The sequence below is a fragment of the Bubalus bubalis genome, chromosome 20 (assembly GCF_019923935.1).
Source record: "Bubalus bubalis isolate 160015118507 breed Murrah chromosome 20, NDDB_SH_1, whole genome shotgun sequence".
Classification (NCBI taxonomy): Eukaryota; Metazoa; Chordata; class Mammalia; order Artiodactyla; family Bovidae; genus Bubalus; species Bubalus bubalis.
Window position 1 is genome coordinate 48811015 of NC_059176.1, and position 20580 is coordinate 48831594.

A 20580-nucleotide genomic window follows, 5' to 3' on the forward strand; every position below is an offset into this window, starting at 1 on the left:
GGGTTTGCTCTGGGGCCACAGCCTCACAACCACAGGGGGCTCTGACCCTTTTCACTTCTGCTTCCCATGCAGGTACACTACATCCTTCAGGAGGTGGTGATGGGTGGGATGGTCCTGGAAACAAACATGAATGAGATCGTGGCTCAGATTGAAGCCCAGAACAGGCTGGAGAAGTCCGAGGTGAGACACTGCTAGAATTTTACCGTGGCTGGTTAGAGAAGACCTGGGCAGAGGGAGGAATGGCTGCTGTGTGGAGTTGGATTATTGTGGAACCTTAGGAGTGTTTTCTGCTCCATCCTCTTTTTTTCCCTGACTGTATTGACACTCATTGGTTGTTCAAAGATTAAACAGGTGAGAATGAGGCTAAAAGTGTGAATGGAAAGCCAGGTGGCACAGGAAGGCAGACCGCTTCTGGCTTGGGGGATTATGTGGGTTGTAATTCCTCCTTTCATGGCCACATGTTCCCTGGGGGACCCAGAATCACCTCAGATTCCAGTGTGGTTTCCTAGCTTGTGTGCCTGAGAGTCTGGCTCCCAGCAGCCACTTCTTGTGGTGTCTGTCAAACCTCAGAGTGGCCAGTTTCCAGTTAGCCTGATAAAAAGCTACAGTAGAGTTTGGGCTGAGTTTGAAAATAGCTTACTCCCAGGCCACCCCCTGATAGTGCTGAGTCTGATACAGATGCTCCCAGTACATTCTACCCTGTTCTCCTGAGGTCTCTCCATCACCTTCGTCAGCTGTACCAGGGAGCAGAGGTTACCGGCACACACCTTCACAAATGGGACAGCAAGCATGACAAATTACCTCTGTAGTTATCTGAGGGTCTTAAAGAACTTCACCGCTTTGTGTATCAGAGCTTGATCTTGCGAAACCAGGGATTCTTTCTGTGAGGACTGGCAGTCCTGCTGAAGAAGCTTTTCCAAACCGCAGCTATTGTGGCAACTAGAGTTCTCTTAGAAATGCAGGCTGGGAAGCTTCCAGGAATAGTAAGTGAGTCAGAGGCCAGAGGTTTGGAAAGTAGAAGAAACAGAGACTTGCTGGGCAAGGGTGGGATTGGAGTCAGGATCCTGAAAGTGGTCGAGAAGGAGGAAACGGTTTTGAGAATGTCCTCATCAGCTTCTGCCCTTCTCCGCACGCCTGGGCCGCTGGAGGGCTGGGGCTCACCGCGGGTACCCTGCTCTGTCTCCAGCCCTTCCGTGTCTGTGTGTGCTCCACCTCCTCTGTGGCCTCCCCCGTCTGTGGCCACATGTCATTTCCAAAGCCAGCTCTTTTCCATCTCATGTTATTAGTTGGCAAGCAGTTGTCCTAAGCTGGGACATTCCTTTTTCCGTTAAGAATGTCCCTGTGACTGCACTCGTCTGTTAAGAGTCTTCAGTCTCTTGAGGAAAGTGTTGTATTTTTGTTTTGTAACCTGAAAAGTGACCCTGATACTGAAGACAACTTGGTTAAACCGAGCTGATTATTTCAGCGGGCATCTGTTGGGCAGCCCCTGTGTGCCAGGCACTGTGGGCGCTGGGGCCAGGAAACTGCACGAGACACAGCACGTGTTCCGGGGTGCAGGGTGTGGGCCCCTTTACTGCGGGACCCACTGACCTAAAGAATTGTGTTGGCCACCTTTGAGGCATAGGATGGAAAAATCAAAGCTTGAGTTACATGTACTCAGTTTGGACATTTTCTCTCCCTCTTTCACTTGTTTTTTTGTTGTGAAAACATTAAGCAGATTACAGTGAGTTTATCACACAGCTGCCTTTATATCTCTGCAGGGTGGCCTTTCAGCCGCACCTGCCCGGGCGGTGTCCGCTGTGAAGAACATCAACCTGCCAGAGATGCCCCGGAACATCAACATTGGCGATCTCAACATCAAGGTCCCCAACCTGTCCCAGTTTGTCTGAGAGTGGAAGACAGCTGAACTGAGTCCTTGGAGCCAGCAGAGCTGAGCCAGCCCTGCAGCACAATCCGCTCTGCGCCCTCAAGGAGTCCAGCCTCGGGCCCTGGCCCCCACTGTCCTGGAGCAGGAAAGAGCCCTGTGTCCACTGCCAGCCTTCTCACATGTGCGGCCTTGCCCATCTCTCGGACACGGCGACTGGATGTGAGGGTCCCTGGCTACCTCAGTGGTGGTCAGGTGCCCAAGTCACATGCCCCCTTTCCCTCCCGTGTGCAGCCACTCCCAGGGACTGGGGACTGTAGTGAGAGCCTTCTCCCCACCCCGATCCCAGAACCCCCCAACGAGGATGTGTGCTGACTCGAGGCTTCAACCTTGAGTTGAAGGCTCCCTGAAATCCTGCAGCATTGACTGTGATGGCGAGGTGCCGTAGCTGGGAACGGATTGACCCTCTAGATCTGGAAACATGGGGCATGGCAAACAAGGACAGGAATTTAAGGTGATCCAGAGTAGCCTGCTGGCTCTCCTAGGGTTGGCACACCCAGAATCCTTGGGCACAGCCCAGTCTTCTCACCCCACCTACGTTCCCCACAGCCACAGTCCCAGCTCTGCTCGCCCAGCTGTGCGTTTACAGGACACAGTCCAAATTGTAAGCCTGTTGCTTGCCTGCCTGCACACTTCTGCCCATAGGGAGGGTACTTCCCACAGCCAGAGCGGGTCCCGTCAAAGGGGCAGGGCCCCACGTCTGTAGAAGGCAAAGTTGACAACATGTGGAACATCTCAGAATTGTGACTGTTCCAGGTTTAAAATACATTCTCCTCCCGAGGAGCAGATGGGTCTATTGCTGTGTTCTGAATTGTGGGTGTTCTCTGGGTGGAAAACCACTGCAGTCTGCACCAGCTTGTGGAGCATGAGAGCCTGAGCCGGGGCCCCCTGTTCTGGACCTGGGGACACAGGGAGCGTGCTGGCTGAGACCTGTGGCAGCACAGCATCTTTTCCCCACGTTCAGAGGGTCCCTCCCTGAACTCGCTCTGGGCTCACCCTGCGCCCTAAGGTGACAGTTCACTAGAGCTCACTGTGGAAACCTGTAAATGTTTTCCATGTGGTGAGGGTCTTTGTGCCTGTGGTTGGTTATCTTAGAGCTGGAGCTGCTCCTCGGAGCAGCGCCTCTTACCCCTGCACTGCCTTGGGGCCAGGCTCAGGTGCCTTGTTGAGCTGCCTTGAGGTTAGGGAGCTCGCTGTACCATGCTGTTAAGTCTCCCAGCCTGGGGGCTTCTCGTGCCTGCTGGCTGTGGCCCGGACTGTTTCCTCAGGCCTCCTGATGTCGCAGAGCCTGTCTGAGGTGTGCCCACCGAGACCATGTGTCAGGTCACGTTTTCTCCCGCTTTGAACAGTGCTTCCTGTGGTGGATGTCCTTTATTCCTTGTAGCCTCTTAACTTCAGTCTTTCGGAACCTCTCCAATAACCTCAGAGATGGGCAGTGTTGCTCAGAAGGTAGACGCTCTTATGTGGGAAGAGGGAAATGTAAGTAAATATATCTGTCCAATGTCAAAGCCTCTGATGTTCTTTTAAAAAGTTTTCATTTTTTTTTTAACAGACATTTCAGCCTGTTCAAATTCCTCTTTCATAATTTGCTTAAAGTGAAGTAGGAACAAAGAAGGAAAATGTTATTTATTTGATACTTTCTGTAAGATGGCATGGGCAAGATCCTTCCGCAATCCTTACAACAGACATTAATATCTCTCATTCTGCAAGTCAAGAAAGTAAGACTCAGAAGGGTCAAGTAACTTGCTTTAGGTCACACAGGGCTAAGAGTTGAGACTGACTGCCTAAGTCCATGGTTCATTTTTTTTTCCCGCTGCTCAAGATGGCTTCTCCCAATTTTATTTTCTTTGTTATGGATAAGGAAACCTCAAAATTTGTAGATAGCTTCTCAGAAGCTGTGATTAAAACAGGTTCGGTTTTCTAAAGTAGCCAGTGAAAGCATGAAAGAGTGTAAGAACTGGAAGGTCCTCCACTTGCCTGCAGTGAACCAATGAAGAAACCGAAGCCCAGAGTGTCATGTTGAGGGTCACAAAGCTAGAACCAAGTCTCTTCTCCTTTTTAGAATTTTTATTGGAGTATAGGTGATTTACAGTGTTGTGTTAGTTTCAGGTGTGAATCAGCCATGTGTACACTCACCAGTTGTTTTTCTTGTTTGCTTTATGGCCCATTGCATTGCTACGGCACAGCCACATGTCCTGGATTTCCTGGGATACTCTGAATGTCTTGCCTTCCAGAAACCAGTGATTTCCCCCAAACCATTGACTGGTCTTGAGACTCCAGCAGTGGAAATTCCAGCCTCATCCCTTGCACTGCCTCTAAAAAATGACATAGAACTTGAGCCTGGTCTGTGAATGGAACACTTGATCCCTTTGGATGAGCCACAGTAATTGTTCATTAGCTACTTGAGGCTGCCTGTAAATCAACCTTTCTGGCCTGGTATCAGCAAAGCCATAAACTTTAATAATAAGGAAATCCTTATTGGCCTTTTTTCAGAGAGGGACACAGATATTGCTGCTGAGAGACGTCAGTTGTGTAAAGGGGCTAGGTTTGAATTTGGGGGTCCCTGGCCCTGTGTGGCTCACACTGAGGATTTCCTAAAGTGGTATAGAACACTGGGTTTTCAGTGCTCACTGCCACTAATAAAACTCATATTCTTCCATCATTCAATTTCTAAGTGCCAGACCCAGTTCTAGGCCCCCAAAGATAGAAAAGAGGCTCTGGCCCATGCAGCTGTCAGCTGTGTCTAATGCTCAGGTTACATCTGACTGGCAGCCTGAATGTGGAGACTGGAGTCAGTGACTTTGTGTTGGTGGAGTATTTAGCAGACAGTAACTCGCCTCCCAAGCCCCGCTGACCCTACTGTGCCCTGCTGTCCCTCCTCCAGCCTGTCTTCAAGCTTCTATCTCAGAAATACCATAGGCCAGGTAGCTTAAAGAACGATGTCTCACAGTTCCACAGGCTAGTCACGGTCAAGGTGCTGGCAGATTTGGTGCCTAGTGTGGACCAACTTCTTGTTTGCCAGAAGGCCGTATCCTTGCTCTGTCCTCACATGTAGAAGAGAAAGCCCGGGGCTCCATCCCTGTATAAAGGCACCATACCCACCGTCAGGGCGCCCCCTCATGATGTCACTCAAACCTAATCACCTCTCAAAGGCCCTGTCTCCAGATACATGCACATAGAGAACTGAATGTCAGCATATGAATCTGGGGGAGGACAGTGAGATGGATGGCATCACCAACTCGATGGACATGAGTTTGAGCAAACTCCAGGAGACGAAGGACAGGGAAGCCTGGCATGCTGCAGTCCATGGGGTCACAAAGAGTCAGACATGACTCAGCAGCTGACCACCACCACCAAGCATTCAGTCCACGCAGCGTACCTAATGACCCCCTGTTCTGCTACGCCTGGTCATGGCCCTGTGCTTGTCACACTGAGGACTGTTAGGATATCTTGAATCTTCTCAAGTCCTTGTTACTCAGGCCTCTGCCACTTACAGAGCCAGCCTTTCGTCCCCACCACCTCCACCTCCATGAAGCCAGCCCAGGGAAGCCCTCTCGGGCCCCAGCTTCACCAGAGAAGAAAGCAATAGAGTTAGGCTGAAACCAGGGTGCTGGCTAAATCCTGTCTTTTGGACCAGTATTTCGTAAGGGATGTCAGTGTGGTCTGTGGGTTTCCAGATAGGATGCAGCAGTGATTGGTGACCTAAGATAAAGATCAGGAGAGATTGATAGCCAGGAGAGAGCCTCTTGGGGATGGGCAAGACCTTGGGAGGAGGATGTTGGCTGCTAGCAAACATCCTGGCCGTCAGCTTCCCAAGTCTCCTCCCTGCCACCAGAAGGGTGTCCATCTCACTGTGGTCATTGTGAGCCTGGTGCCACAGGCTAACAAACAGCTGACCTCGCGGTTAAGTTGATGCCGGCCAGGGAGCACTGGGGATCCTACATCTGCGGTGCTGGCAGCAGTTAGCAGATGGACAGGCCTCCTTTAAGAAACAGTTCATGGAAGTGATTACTCTTTCCGAAAAGATTCTTTCCTATTTCAGTACATTCATGTGGTCCAAAAAATAAGGAAAGGCTGTTGAGCCAAACTCCCACTCTGTTCCCCAAACCACCGAGCACCTCCCACCCCAATCCCTCCCACCCCAATCCCTGGTAGCGACAAGTGTTTCCAATTTAAAAGATGAGGAAACAAAAGCCCCTGCAGTTTTATTACCAAAACAGAGTGTACTTTCCTGAGTTCTGTTCCCTTTGACCTTGGTAGTTGACCCCAGCCCTCTACACCCAGCCATCCTCTGTAGGGAGGCAGGGCCTCCCAGCCCACCCCATTTTCCATGGGACTCTGATGTCCTGTGTGTTAGAGCTGTTCGTTTTCACCTCCCCTACTAGAATGTATGCCCCTCAAAGGTGGGCCCTTGTCTCTCCTGCTGAGTTCTGTGTCCCAGCTGCTATGAACAGTGTGCATGGTATGTATCAGTAAATAACTATGGAATGAGTGAGCGGTTGAGACCAATGGTCATCATTCTACCAGTCGTTCATAGCTTCTGCTCCCGAGGGCCCCATGCTCAGTCAGCGTTTTGGGTAATGGCATTGGGAACCGCCGGTAGAGAGGGACCAGGTAATGGAGAGGAGAGTCGAGATAGGAGCTGCTTCAAGTCAAGGGAGGACTCTTGGTGGGAAGGACCCTTGCGAGATGCCAAGGAGTGGAGACTGAGATGGCCTCTCTTGGTCCTGCCATTGTCCCACCAGGTTCCCTCAGGGAGGAAGCGAATGAGGGAACTGGGAAGGGGTGGTTAGCCTGGTGGGGCGGGTCTAGACCACAAGGTGGTCCTGACAGGGTGGGTCACAATCCATCTCTGTGACGTACAAAGCCTTCTTTGGAAGGTCAGCATCTGCATCCATAAAGGGATGCCAATAACTGCTGCCTCCGGAGGTGTTTGAGGGTTAACTGAGGATTGATGAAGCCCACGGAAGGGTCCATAAACACAGGCTGCTGTCACCACTGGGGCTTTTGCAGAGGGAATGGGAACTGAAGTAGATGCAGTTAGCTAGGAGGGGTTTGGTGGTGCTGGGATGCAGAGACCAAAGTCCATGGTGCTCGAGTCCTGGCAGAAGCTCTCAAAGGTGGGGCCACAGATGGCTGCTGGGGACAGAACCTGATGGCCTGTCCCCCATGCCCTCGCAGTGCACCCCATGGACTGTAGCCCGCCAGGCTCCTCTGTCCATGGGATTCTCAAGGCAAGAATACAGGTGTGGGTTGCCTTTCCCTTCATCGGGATCGTCCCAACCCAGGGATTGAACCCAGGTCTCCTGCACTGCAGGCAAATTCTTTACCGTCTGTGCCACCAGGAAAACCCACATCTAGAGGCCACCACTGGATAAAGTAGGGGTAGGGGAAGCAGTGGAATCTGGAAAGTGAAGCTTCCCTTACAATGAGGGGTTTGAAGGCACCAGAGAACAAATGTGTGATTGGTGGGACCAGAAGTGCAGGGGACACAGCCTGGAACTCACGCCGCCCAGAGTCAGGGCCATGGAGAGACCCCGAAGGCACAGTGGCAGGAGCTGGCACTTGGCCAGGACTGGGATGAGGACTTCTGACCATGCGGGCCTGGCCGAGAGTTGGGGTCCTAGAGGAACTTCATGCTTCCCATGAGACATGGGATCTTTGGCCTTTCTCAGGAGCTAACCTGAGAAGGCAATGGCAACCCACTCCAGTACTCTTGCTTGGCAAATCCCATGGACAGAGGAGCCTGGTAGGCTGCAGTCCATGGGGTCGCTAAGAGTCGGACACGACTGAGTGTCTTTACTTTCACTGTTCACTTTCATGCATTGGAGAAGGAAATGGCAACCCACTCCAGTGTTCTTGACTGGAGAATCCCAGGGACGGGGGAGCCTGATGGGCTGTCGTCTCTGGGGTTGCACAGAGTCGGACACGACTGAAGTGACTTAGCAGGAGCAACCTGACTTTTTTTTTCAACAGTGATATCAGCCTGGCCTCCTGAGAGCACCTAGGATGGGGCCACACCTCTAAGAGGGCAGATTGAAGGTTATCTCCTGTATTTGTGATAACAAATGCCTTTGACAGACCCAGGGAGTAAAGGCACAGCTGACATAATCTGGAGAAGGAAATGGTAACCCACTCCAGTATTCTTGCCTGGAAAATCCATGGATGGAGGAGCCTGGTAGGCTACAGTCCATGGCGGTCACAAAGAGTCGGACACGACTGAGCGACTTCACTGGCATAAGAAGAGGAGGTACCGGTCAATTTGTACTTTATTCATTTTTTTGGTAGGAGTTCGGCTTTTTATATTGAACGTGTTACAAAAGAGGTTTAGTCAAAAGCCCAAAGCCCATGTCATGATCAGACTCCTCAGGCCCCTCTTGCTCAGCTGTCTTCTCAGATGGTGGGGGCGGCAGGAACTCCTGCAGCTGCAGCCCCAGGCACTGGGCAAGCCCACCAGCCCCTGCCCTGCACATGAGGTTCAGAGCGTCGACACTGGCCAGAGCCTTGGCAAACCATCCTGGCCAGAAAGGGTCAACGTTTACGCCAGCTGCTTAATGAGGGCATTGCTCCTCCATGACAGTCACCTCGTTGTGCAGGGTGAGGGCCGAGTTAGATGCAGGCGAGCTTCAAGATGGAGGCCACGATACAAGCAAACGTGAGGCAGGTGCTGCTGGGCAGGTGCTGGGCACTGGGTGAAGTGAGGGCCTCACCGCAGCACGACCCGAGCTTCCTCCGAGGGACTCTGCACCTTAGTGGCAGCTGAGAAAGGGAGCCAGGTAAGTTTCTCAAGGACGGAATCCACGGACTCTTCAGGCTCAGATGATATTCAAAATATCTACCAACTAGGCCTGGCTCAGGCACTGACGAGTGGAGCTACCAGACCAGGGCTTGGCAATGCTACTGGTGGTCCATGATGCTCCTGCCTCTCCTGTGGCAACAGAGAGGAGCAGCTCCATCCTCCGCTGGCCTGCGTGGGGCCTGGTTGGTGCAGTTGTGGCTTGGTGACTCAGCATGCCCCTTCCTGCTTGGGTCCTGAGTTGGGAGGGACAAAGAACCTTCTCATACCCCATCCCTCAACCCTTATGAACTGGCAGTGAAACTGGAGGTCAGGAGATAGCTGCAAGCCAGAGCACCCATTGCAGAAGGTCACTGCCTTGGTCCTGGGCAACCTGGGAGTGAAGTTTTTCTCTAGCCACCCAGACCCGAGCACTTGACACTGGGCCCCCTTTCCAAGCCTCCAAGTGGCTCCTCAGCTGGCCATAGACCTCACTAATCTCACTCTGGCTGGCAGGCAGAGGGTAGCTGCACACCATAGATGGCAACATGTGTGGCCTGGGAGGTAAGCCTTTCTTGCTAGGAAAGAGCTTATCTAAACTGAGGCAAGGTAGGATTTGATCCGCTGAGTGCTGAGCCAGCTTTTCTGGAACTTCTTTTGTGTGTCCAGCAGGTACAGCTGCTTCACCGGGAAGTGGCTCCCACTCAGATGCTGGCCTGGGCACTTCTGGGTGTTTTCTGCTGAAATTCCCTCTTTTTTTCTTTTTTTTTTTTTGCTGAGTTCCCCCAGCCTCTACCTGCCTCTTTTCCACCAACTGGCCCCCTGCCTGGACTCTAGGAAGTGTCAACCAACCCATCCATTGTTTAAAGTGCACGATGATATTACAAGATTAGAAGGAATCCCTGGGTCCAAGGTCTGTGCCAAACTGGCAAGTGATACGGTAATACCACCTGGCTTTGCAAGTTACTTGGCACAGGTTGGCAGCCCATGGCAGCGGACTCTCCCTGTCAGGCCCCTCCCTGAGCCACAGTGCTCAGGGTGACAATCCTTTCCTGTCAAGTCACCCACTCCAGCCCAGCCCCGCCCCGCTGAGCTGCTCTGGGTTCCTGTGGTCCCAGAAAGGCCTCAGAGTCCAGGCCAGGGCAGGCTTTGGTCCTGGCCATCCCCTCTGCCTGTCTTCAGGCCTTCCTCACTCCCTCACTTCAGGAGAGTCTTTGCACAAATGTTGCTCTCAGACCTTCCCTGCCCTTCCCTGTTTCTTATGGCGCTTGTCAAACTGACATCATCATGTTTGTGACGTCAAACTCTTTTTTTTGAGCTATTTTTTGCTGCTGTTTTTGCTGTGCCTACCACAGCACCTGACCCACTTCTGCTGCCAGTTAAATGATTGTTCGTGAGTGAATGAATGAACGAACACCTCTGTTTCTCTCTCAACGTGCATGGAGAGCGAGAGCTCCACACTCACTCCAGGCTTGGGGGCTCTGTGGGAGGGAGTCTTGGGGCCTGGCTTCTTGATTCCCCATGTGAGCCTGAGTGTGTCATTTAGTGCCTGCTTCTTCCCTGATAGTTGGTAAAGAATCTGCCTGCAATGCAGGAGACCCTGGTTCGATTCCTAGGTCGGGAAGATCCACTGGAGAAGGAATAGGCTACCCACTCCAGTGTTCTTGGACTTCCCTTGTAGCTCAACTGGTAAAGAATCCGCTTGCAGTGCGGGAGACCTGGGTTCAGTCCCTGGGTTGGGAAGATCCCCTGGAGAAGGGAAAGACTACTCACTCCAGTATTCTGGCCTGGAGAATTCAGGGTCACAAAGAGTCGGACATGACTTGAGCAACTTTCACTTTCTTCCTAGTTGTAAGAATAGTGTATGAGAACACACTTATCATGGAGACATAAAGAAAGCCCTGAATGGAAGGTAAACTGGGTTTGAAACCTGGATTCACCACTTGCCAGCTATGGCCTTGGGCAACATACCTAACCTCTCTCTGCTTCAGTTTCCTCAACTGTGAAACAGGATTAAAACAGCTTCCTTGAATCAGTCAAAGTTCTTGATTGCAAACAATAGAACTGGCCCAGAAGCTTACTAAAGGGTTATTGGGTTATTGGGGAGGCTCAGCAGGAGGGTGGAAAGCCTAAAACAGCTGACCAGGTCACAAGGAAGACTATTCTTGGGAGAATGCCACCAGCATCACCAGCACTGGCCCTGGGGCCGCAGACCCTGCTGGCCTTCCATGAAGAGACAGACTCTAGTAGTGCCTCTGATCGGTGGAGCTCAGGTCCAGAGACCAGGACAGCAAGTAGAAGGGCTGGCCCAGCATCACACAGTGGGGAGCTCGCTGAGCTAGCGGGGAAGAGACGCCACTGCCCACCACATTGCATGCAGAGGGTTGTCCTAGGGATTAGCAGTTAATCCAGAACCCTGTACACAGCTGGTGGGAAACTGGTGGAGTCCACTGGAGTTAGTGCATGCTTATCCTATGACTCACTGATGCCAAGCGAGTGTGCATGTCCTCTGGAAGACAGGGACAAAAAACGTTAACAGCAGTGCTATGAATAATCACCAAAAACTGGGTATAGCCAGATGCCCCTCAAAAAGGGAATACATGGGCCCTTCCTGGCAGTCCAGTGGTTAAGACTCCACACTTCCAACGCAGGGAGCGCAAGTTCCATCCCTTGTTGAGGAACTAAGATCACACATGCCTCATGGCCAAAAAACCAAAACATAAAAAAACAGAAGCAGTATTGCAACAAATTCAATAGAGATTTAAAAAGTGGTCCACATTAAAAAAAAAAAAAAACTTTAAAAAAGGGAATGCATGAATAAATAAGTACCCTGGAATACTACAAAACCACAAGAAAGAACTACAACTACGTATAACAATGTGGAGATATCTAAGAAACACAACGCCAGGCATAAAAAGCCAGGCCGAAAACCATGTAGGTTGTATGGGTTCATTTATTGCCACTTCAAACACAGGCAAAATGGACATATGGTTTTAGAAGCTGGGACAGTGGGTGTCGGTCTAGAAAGACAGAGAAGAAGGGGCTGGGGTGGGGTTCCTGATGCTGAGAATGCTTATTTTCTTCAACTGGGTGCTGGTTTCACAGTGTATTCTTTGTGAAACTTCACTGAAGTTCCTCATTTATGATTTTTTTTTTTGTATTTTTCTCTAGGCTTGATATACTTCTATTTAAAAAATAACATACAGGGCTTCCCTGGTGGCTCAGTGGTAGAGTCCACATGCCAATACAGGAGATATGGGTTAGATCCCCAATGCAGGAGGATTCCACATGCTGAAGAGCAACTAAACCCATGTGCAACTACTGAGGCTGTGCTCTAGAGCCTGGGATCTGTAACTACTGAACTCACACACCCTAGAGCCCATGGTATGAAGAGAAGCCACGGCAATGAGAAATCAGTGCACTGTAATTAGAGTAGACCCCGATCCCTGAAACGAGAGGGGAAAAAAATCCACACTGCAACAAAGACCCAACACAACCAAAAAATAATATTATTAAAAATGGTGTTAGAAAGTGTTCTGGTTTCATTCTTTTACAAGTGGTTGACCAGTTTTCCCAGCACCACTTGTTAAAGAGATTGTCTTTTTTCCATTGTACATTCTTGCCTCCTTTGTCAAAGATAAGGTGTCCATAGGTGCATGGATTTGTGGATTTATCTCTGGGCTTTCTGTTTTGTTCCATTGATCTATATTTCTTTCTTTGTGCCAGTACCATACTGTCTTGATGACTGCAGCTTTGTAGTATAGCCTGAAGTCAGACAGGTTGATTCCTCCAGGTCCATTCTTCTTTCTCAAGATTGCTTTGGCTATTCAAGGTTTTTTGTATTTTAATACAAATTGTGAAATTGTTTGTTCTAGTTCTGTGAAAAATACCGTTGGTAGCTTGATAGGGATTGCATTAAATCTATAGATTGCTTTAGGTAGTATACTCATTTTCACTATATTGATTCTTCCAATCCATGAACGTGGTATATTTCTCCATCTATTTGTGTCCTCTTTAATTTCTTTCATCAGTGTTTTATAGTTTTCTATATATAGGTCTTTTGTTTCTTTGCTGCTGCTGCTGCTAAGTCACTTCAGTCGTGTCTGACTCTGTGCGACCCCATAGACAGAAGCCCACCAGGCTCCTCTGTCCCTGGGATTCTCCAGGCAAGAATATTGGGGTGGGTTGCCATTTCCTTCTCCAATGCATGAAAGTGAAAAGTGAAAGTGAAGTCGCTCAGTCGTGCCCGACTCTTTGCGACCCCATGGACTTCAGCCTATCAGGCTCCTCCATCCATGGGATTTTCCAGGCAAGAGTACTTTAGGTAGATTTATTCCTAAATATTTTATTCTTTTTGTTGCAGTGGTGAATGGGATTGTTACCTTAATTTCTCTTTCTGTTTTCTCATTGTTAGTGTATAGGAATGCAAAGGATTTCTGTGTGTTAATTTTGTATCCTGCAACTTTACTATATTCATTGATTAGCTCTAGTAATTTTCTGGTGGAGTCTTTAGGGTTTTCTATGTAGAGGATCATGTCATCTGCAAACAATGAGAGTTTTACTTCTTCTTTTCCAATCTCTAACACCATACACAAAAATGAACTCAAAATGGATTAAAGATCTAAACATAATACCAGAAACTATAAAACTCCTAGAGGAAAACATAGGTAAAACACGCTCTGAAATAAATCACAGCAGGATCCTCTATGACCCACCTCCCAGAGTAATGGAAATAAAAGCAAAAATGAACAAATGGGACCAAATTAAACTTAAAAGCTTTTGCACAATGAAGGAAACTATAAGCAAGGTGAAAAGACAGCCTTCAGAATGGGAGAAAATAATAGCAAATGAAGCAACTGACAGAGAATTAATCTCAAAAATATACAAGCAACTCCTGCAGCTCAATTCCAGAAAAATAAATGACCCAATCAAAAAATGGGCCAAAGAACTAAACAGACATTTCTCCAAAGAAGACATACAGATGGCTAACAAACACATGAAAAGATGCTCAATATCACTCATTATCAGAGAAATGCAAATCAAAACAACAATGAGGTACCATTTCACGCCGCTCAGCTCAGAATGGCTGCTATCCAAATGTCTACAAACAGTAAGTGCTGGAGAGGGTGTGGAGAAAAGGGAACCTTCTTTCACTGTTGGTGGGAATGCAAACTAGTACAGCCACTATGGAGAACAGTGTGGAGATTCCTTAAAAAACTGGAAATAGAACTGCCATATGACCCAGCAATCCCACTGCTGGGCATACACACTGAGGAAACCAGAATTGAAAGAGACACATGTACCCCAATGTTCATTGCAGCACTGTTTATAATAGCCAGGACATGGAAGCAACCTAGATGTCCATTAGCAGACAAATTGATAAGAAAGCTGTGATACATATACACAATTGAGTATTACTCAACATTAAAAAGAATACATTTGAATTAGTTCCAGTGAGGTGGATCAAACTGGAGCCTATTATACAGAGTGAAGTAAGCCAGAAAGAAAAACACCAATACAGTATACTAATGCATATATATGGAATTTAGAAAGATGGTGTAACGATGACCCTATATGCGAGATAGCAAAAGAGACACAAATGTAAAGAACAGTCTTTTGGACTGTGGGAGAAGGAAAGGGTGGGATGATTTGAGAGAATAGCATTGAAACATGTATATTATCATATGTGAAACAGATCACCAGTCCAGGTTTGATGCATGAGACAAGGTGCTCAGACCTGGTGCGCTGGGATGACCCTGAGGGATGGGATGGGGAGGGAGGTGGGAGGGGGGTTCAGGATGGGGAACACGTGTACACCCATGGCTGATTCATGTGAATGTCTGGAAAAACCCACTACAATATTGTAATTAGCCTCCAATTAAAATAAATAAATTTTTAAAAATGGCAACATACAGGTTAAAAAAAAAAGAACTTGTCCCCAGGAAGCACTGAGGATAGTGCCCATGGTGTGAGCTGAATAAATGTTAGGTCATTGTTGTTAGCATCATCCTAGTCATCAGTTGGTCTTTCTCCCACCTACCACACCGTCCTCTTAGACTAGAAGAGACCCCTGTTTTTTCAACTCTCAAATCCATCTGTAGACAGAGCTGGTGCCACAAGTTTAGGGGTTTTGAGCTTGTTTGTAGGTGGTGGGGAAACACCTCCTGGATCAGTGCCACCCAGTCACTCATCAGGGAATCAGCCACTTTGTGCAGAGGCTGGGAGGCCAGAGAGAGTGAGAACTGGGCACACCAAGGGCCTGCAGGTAGCTGAGGACAGGAGTAGAGCTGAGATCTGGGTGGTGACGGAGAGCTGGGGCCTCAGAGGCGGGGAATAGGTTGGAGGTCATCCTGAGGACAGCAGGAAACCTGGGAGGGAGTGAGTGCATGTGTGTGCATGTGTGTGTGTGTGTGTGTGTGCGTGTGTGCGTGTGTGTGCATGTGTTGGGCACGGGGGAGGTTTATGTGTCCCGTTTTGCTCTGGCTTCAGTGAGGAGAATGAATAAATGAAAAAGGAGACCTGATCACAAAGAGCAGGGCAAGAGGGAGGGATTATGAAAGGGCATTAGAAAACTCTTGAGGTGACAGATATGTTTATTATATTAATTGTGGAGATGGTTACATGAACATACATGTGTTGGAACTTATGGACTTCTGTTGTTATTATTATTATTGACTGGGCCATGTGGCATGTGAGATCTTAGTTCCCCGTTCAGTTCAGTTCAGTCTCTCAGTTGTGTCCTACTCTTTGTGACCCATGAATTGCAGCACACCAGGCCTCCCTGTCCATCACCAACTCCCGGAGTTCACTCAGACTCATGTGCATCAAGTCGGTGATGCCATCCAGCCATCTCATCCTCTCGTGCCTTTCTCCTCCTGCCCCCAATCTCTCCCAACATCAGGGTCTTTTCCAATGAGTCAACTCTTCGCATGAGGTGGCCAGAGTACTGGAGTTTCAGCTTTAGCATCATTCCTTCCAAAGAAATCCCAGGGCTGATCTTCAGAATGGACTGGTTGGATCTCCTTACAGTCCAAGGGACTCTCAAGAGTCTTCTCCAACACCACAGTTACAAAGCATCACTTCTTCGGCACTCAGCTTTCTTCACAGTCCAACCTCACATCCATACATTACCACTGGAAAAACCATAGCCTTGACTAGATGGACCTTTGTTGACAGAGTAATGTCTCTGCTTTTTAATATGCTATCTAGGTTGGTCATAACTTTCCTTCCAAGGAGTAAGCATCTTTTAATTTCATGGTTGCAATCACCATCTGCAGTGATTTTGGAGCCCAAAAAAATAAAGTCTGACACTGTTTCCACTGTTTCCCCATCTAATTCCCATGAAGTGATGGGACTGGATGCCATGATCTTCATTTTCTGAATGTTGAGCTTTAAGCCAACTTTTCACTCTTCTCTTTCACTTTCATCAAGAGGCTTTTCAGTTCCTCTTCACTTTCTGCCATAAGGGTGGTGTCATCTGCATATCTGAGGTGATTGATATTTCTCCTGGCAATCTTGATTCCAGCTTGTGCTTCCTCCAGTCCAGCGTTCCTCATGATGTACTCTGCATATAAGTTAAATAAGCAGGCTGGCAATATACAGCCTTGATTTACTCCTTTTCCTATTTGGAACCAGTCTGTTGTTCCATGTCCAGTTCTAACTGTTGCTTCCTGACCTGCATATAGGTTTCTCAAGAGGCAGGTCAGGTGGTCTGGTATTCCCATCTCTTTCAGAATTTTCCACAGTTTATTGTGATCCACACAGTCAAAGGCTTTGGCATAGTCAATAAAGCAGAAATAGATGTTTTTCTGGAACTCTCTTGCTTTTTCCATGATCCAGCGGATGTTGGCAATTTGATCTCTGGTTCCTCTGCCTTTTCTAAAACCAGCTTGAACATCTGGTAGTTCACGGTTCACATATTGCTGAAGCCTGGCTTGGAGAATTTTGAGCATAACTTTACTAGCATGTGAGATGAGTGCAATTGTGAGGTAGTTTGAGCATTGTTTGGCATTGCCTTTCTTTGGGATTGGAATGAAAACTGACCTTTTCCAGTCCTGTGGCCACTGCTGAGTTTTCCAAATTTGCTGGCATATTAGAGTGCAGCACTTTCACAGCACCATCTTTCAGGATTTGAAATAGCTCAACTGGAATTCCATCACCTCCACTAGCTTTGTTCGTAGTGATGCTTTCTAAGGCCCACTTGATTTCACATTCCAGGATGTCTGGCTCTAGGTGAGTGATAACACCATTGTGATTATCTGGGTCGTGAAGATCTTTTTTTGTACAGTTTTTCTGTGTATTCTTGCCACCTCTTCTTAATATCTTCTGCTTCTGTTAGGTCCATACCATTTCTGTCCTTTATGGAGCCCATCTTTGCATGAAATGTTCCCTTGGTATCTCTAATTTTCTTGAAGAGGTCTCTAGTCTTTCCCATTCTGTTGTTTTCCTCTATTTCTTTGCACTGATCACTGAGGAAGGCTTTCTTATCTCTCCTTGCTATTCTTTGGAACTCTGCATTCAGATGCTTATATCTTTCCTTTTCTCCTTTGCTTTTCGCTTCTCTTCTTTTCACAGCTATTTGTAAGGCCTCCTCAGACAGCTGTTTTGCTTTTTTGCATTTCTTTTTCTTGGGCATGGTCTTGATCCTTGTCTCCTGTACAATGTCATGAACCTCCGTCCATAGTTTATCAGGCACTCTATCAGATCTAGTCCCTTAAATCTATTTCTCACTTCCACTGTATAATTGTAAGGGATTTGATTTAGGTCATACTTGAATGGTCTAGTGGTTTTCCCTACTTTCTTCAATTTCAGTCTGAATTTGGCAATAAGGAGTTCATGATCTGAGCCACAGTCGGCTACCAGTCTTGTTTTTGCTGACTGTATAGAGCTTCTCCATCTTTGGCTGCAAAGAATATAATCAATCTGATTTTGGTGTTGACCATCTGGTGATGTCCATGTGTAGAGTCTTCTCGTGTTGTTGGAAGAGGGTGTTTGCTATGACCAGTGCATTTTCTTGGCAAAACTCTATTAGCCTTTGCCCTGCTTCATTCCGTATTCCAAGGCCAAATTTGCCTGTTACCCCAGGTGTTTCTTGACTTCCTACTTTTGGAACAAGTCTGTTATTCCATGTCCAGTTCTGACTGTTGCTTCCTGACCTGCATATAGGTTTCTCAAGAGGCAGTCCCCTATAATGAAAAGGACATCTTTTTGGGGTGTTAGTTCTAAAAGGTCTTGTAGGTCTTCATAGAACCGTTCAACTTCAGCTTCTTCAGCATTACTGGTTGGGGTATAGATTTGGATTACTGTGATATTGAATGGTTTTAGTTCGCTCACTAGGGATCAAATCCACACTCTGCACTGGAAGAGTGGACTCTTAAGCACCGGACCATCAGGGAAGTCCAGAACTTGCAGACTTTATATATAGTTTGTTGTATGGCAGGTATACCTCAATAAATGGTTTTTAAGGAAAATCCAACTCTGCTAGACTAGAATTCTAATAAAATTCTTATCCTTATTTTACAGATGAGGAAAATGAGCCCCTTTGGGATTAAATTACTTACTTAGGGTCGCTCAGCTCTTAAAGGCTGGATCCAGAGTGTGAATAAACCAGGTGTGCCCAAATTCAAAACCTGTGCCTTTTAATCCCAAAGGAGTCTGAGTGCCAGGCCAAAGGGCCAGGAGTGAGAGCCCCCAGGTCTGAATACAGCCCACCTATGGAACCCCAGAGCCAGCCCCTGCTTAAACAGAGTTCCCCAAGAGCCCCCTCAGTGGGGAGGTAGGCAGACGCCAGGCCCCAAAGTTTTCAGAGCAGCCCCATGTCTCATGGGAGAGTGGGCACAACATGGCAATGGCGGGTTCTGGAGCTGACTGGTACCCCTTGGGAGGCTGACTTAAAATTTCAGGAATTTCACAAATCAGTTGCTTAGCACAGCCATTATTTTTTCCCCATAAATCAGAATATAAACCAGACATACAGAACAATCCACATAACCCCAAACAAGTTTTAATTTTCCTCTGCTAAAAGTTATTGCCCAGGAGGTATTTAATAAGCATTTGTTGAATTGAAAAATAGAGAAATTTTAAAACTCTGAATTTTAGTAATTTTTGACTTACTCACTTATTGGACCAAAAAAAAAGAAGAAGAAGAAAAGGCTAGTTGAGAAGAGTATCTTCAGATAGGCCTCTATCATTTCCACTTTGATGCCCTCTGGTTATCATCAGGACAACTAGAGTAACTTAGGGCTGCTTCAGCAGAAATGTCAGCTCCCAGTGACTACTTGATACTTTGGTGACCTAATGGTCTTCAGTCCATTCAACATGGGAATTCTGCCATAGAATTCCCACAGTCTGAAGAGAGACGGAATATTAGAAGTTTGTGACAGAGTTAAAGTAAATTAAAGGAAAGCAAAGAAGTGTTTGTGCAACCAAACAGCCAAAGGAATCCTTTAGAGTCAGTATTTCCAGATAGCAGGAAAACATAGCCATGATCAAAAATTAAATTATATATGTTTACAATGAACTCAAATATGTAAAATACAAAGGTCATAATAGTCAAAACTCATGACCTCTTAATTATGTTCCCAGTTCTTTTTTTTTTTTTTCCCCAGAGTTTGGAAACCTGTAGTAAAGATGGAAGGGTCTGGGTTTTTAACAGACGATAAATCTGGCTGTGACTGGATGAAATCTTGCCCAGGTTGGAGTCCCTAGACCTGACAGCAGCAGTGATGGGAAGCCAGTATTAGCTGCCCCCGCCGCCTGTGTTCCCACTTCTTCTGTGTGTGATTGGCTACGTGGTGGCTCATCTGCCTGTGCCCCCCGGTTCACAGCCCCCAGCACGCCCAGCATCTTGGATCAGCTGAACATCATCAATGGCATCCTCTTCATTCCTCTCCAGTGAGGCCCCACTTGGACATCAGCCTGTACTTTCTTGGACTTTTTAAACTCTACTAGTTGGCATGGCTCGAATTGAGAAGTATATCCCGTGGGAAGGAGTTTCTCGTGAATCCTTCCAGAAATACTCTGCATAATTGGGCAAACACAGATCTGTAATCTTTTTCCCCTTAAGGCACAAAATTGTAGCAAACCATGCATGTAGATATTATTCTCCTGCACTGAATCTGCCTTGGCAATCATTTCATGTCAGTATGTAAAGAGCTAGTGTAAAGAACTCGCCTGCCAATGCAGGAGATGTAAGAGACATGGGTTCGATCCCTGGGTGAGGAAGATCCCTGGGAGAAGGGAATGGCAACCCACTCCAACATTCTTGTCTGGAGAATTCCATGGACAGAGGAGGCTGGCAGGCTACAGTCCATGGGGTTGCAAAGAGTTAGACACAACTCAAGCAATTTAGCACACACGTGTGTGATTTGCTACATTTTATTTAGCACTTCTCTGTTATGTTCCCACTTCTGACCAGTATTCATGCTCTTTCAGTTCTGTGCACCATGATGTCTATTAGGTAGAGACCATCTCTTCCCAACTCCTCTTCCTGTGGTAGCTTGAATTTGGACAGGAGGGATTATTTACACCCTAGAGATGGGAAGGGGCTTCCCTTGTGGCTCAGCTGGTAAAGAATCTGCCTGCAATGCGAGAGACCTGGGTTCAGTCCCTGGGTTGGCAAGATCCCCTGGAGAAGGAAAAGGCTACCCACCCCAGGATTCTGGCCTGGAGAATTCCATGGACTGTGTAGAGATGGGAAGAAGCTGCTGCTGCTGCTGCTGCTAAGTCACTTCAGTCGTGTCCGACTCTGTGCGACCCCGTAGACAGCAGCCCACCAGGCTCCCCCGTTCCTGGGATTCTCCAGGCAAGAACACTGGAATGGGTTGCCATTTCCTTCTCCAATGCATGAAAGTGAAAGTGAAGTCACTCAGTCGTATCCGAC

At 47.7% G+C, this 20580-nt stretch overlaps 1 protein-coding gene across 2 annotated transcripts in view; it reads left to right on the forward strand.

The window, feature by feature from the left end:
- LOC102407761 (adaptor related protein complex 3 subunit sigma 2) overlaps window positions 1-3432 on the forward strand; it is a 40768-nt gene extending 37336 nt beyond the window's left edge. Inside the window, exons 5-6 of one of the 2 annotated variants that reach the window (XM_006058216.4) lie at window positions 73-180; window positions 1761-3432. In XM_006058216.4, the coding sequence (XP_006058278.1) occupies window positions 73-180; window positions 1761-1889 (237 nt within the window). In that variant the 3' untranslated portion in view covers window positions 1890-3432. The remainder of the gene's footprint in view (window positions 1-72; window positions 181-1760) is intronic. The other variant, XM_025271799.3, reaches the window with a different exon arrangement.
- Window positions 3433-20580: the final 17148 nt, after the last annotated feature.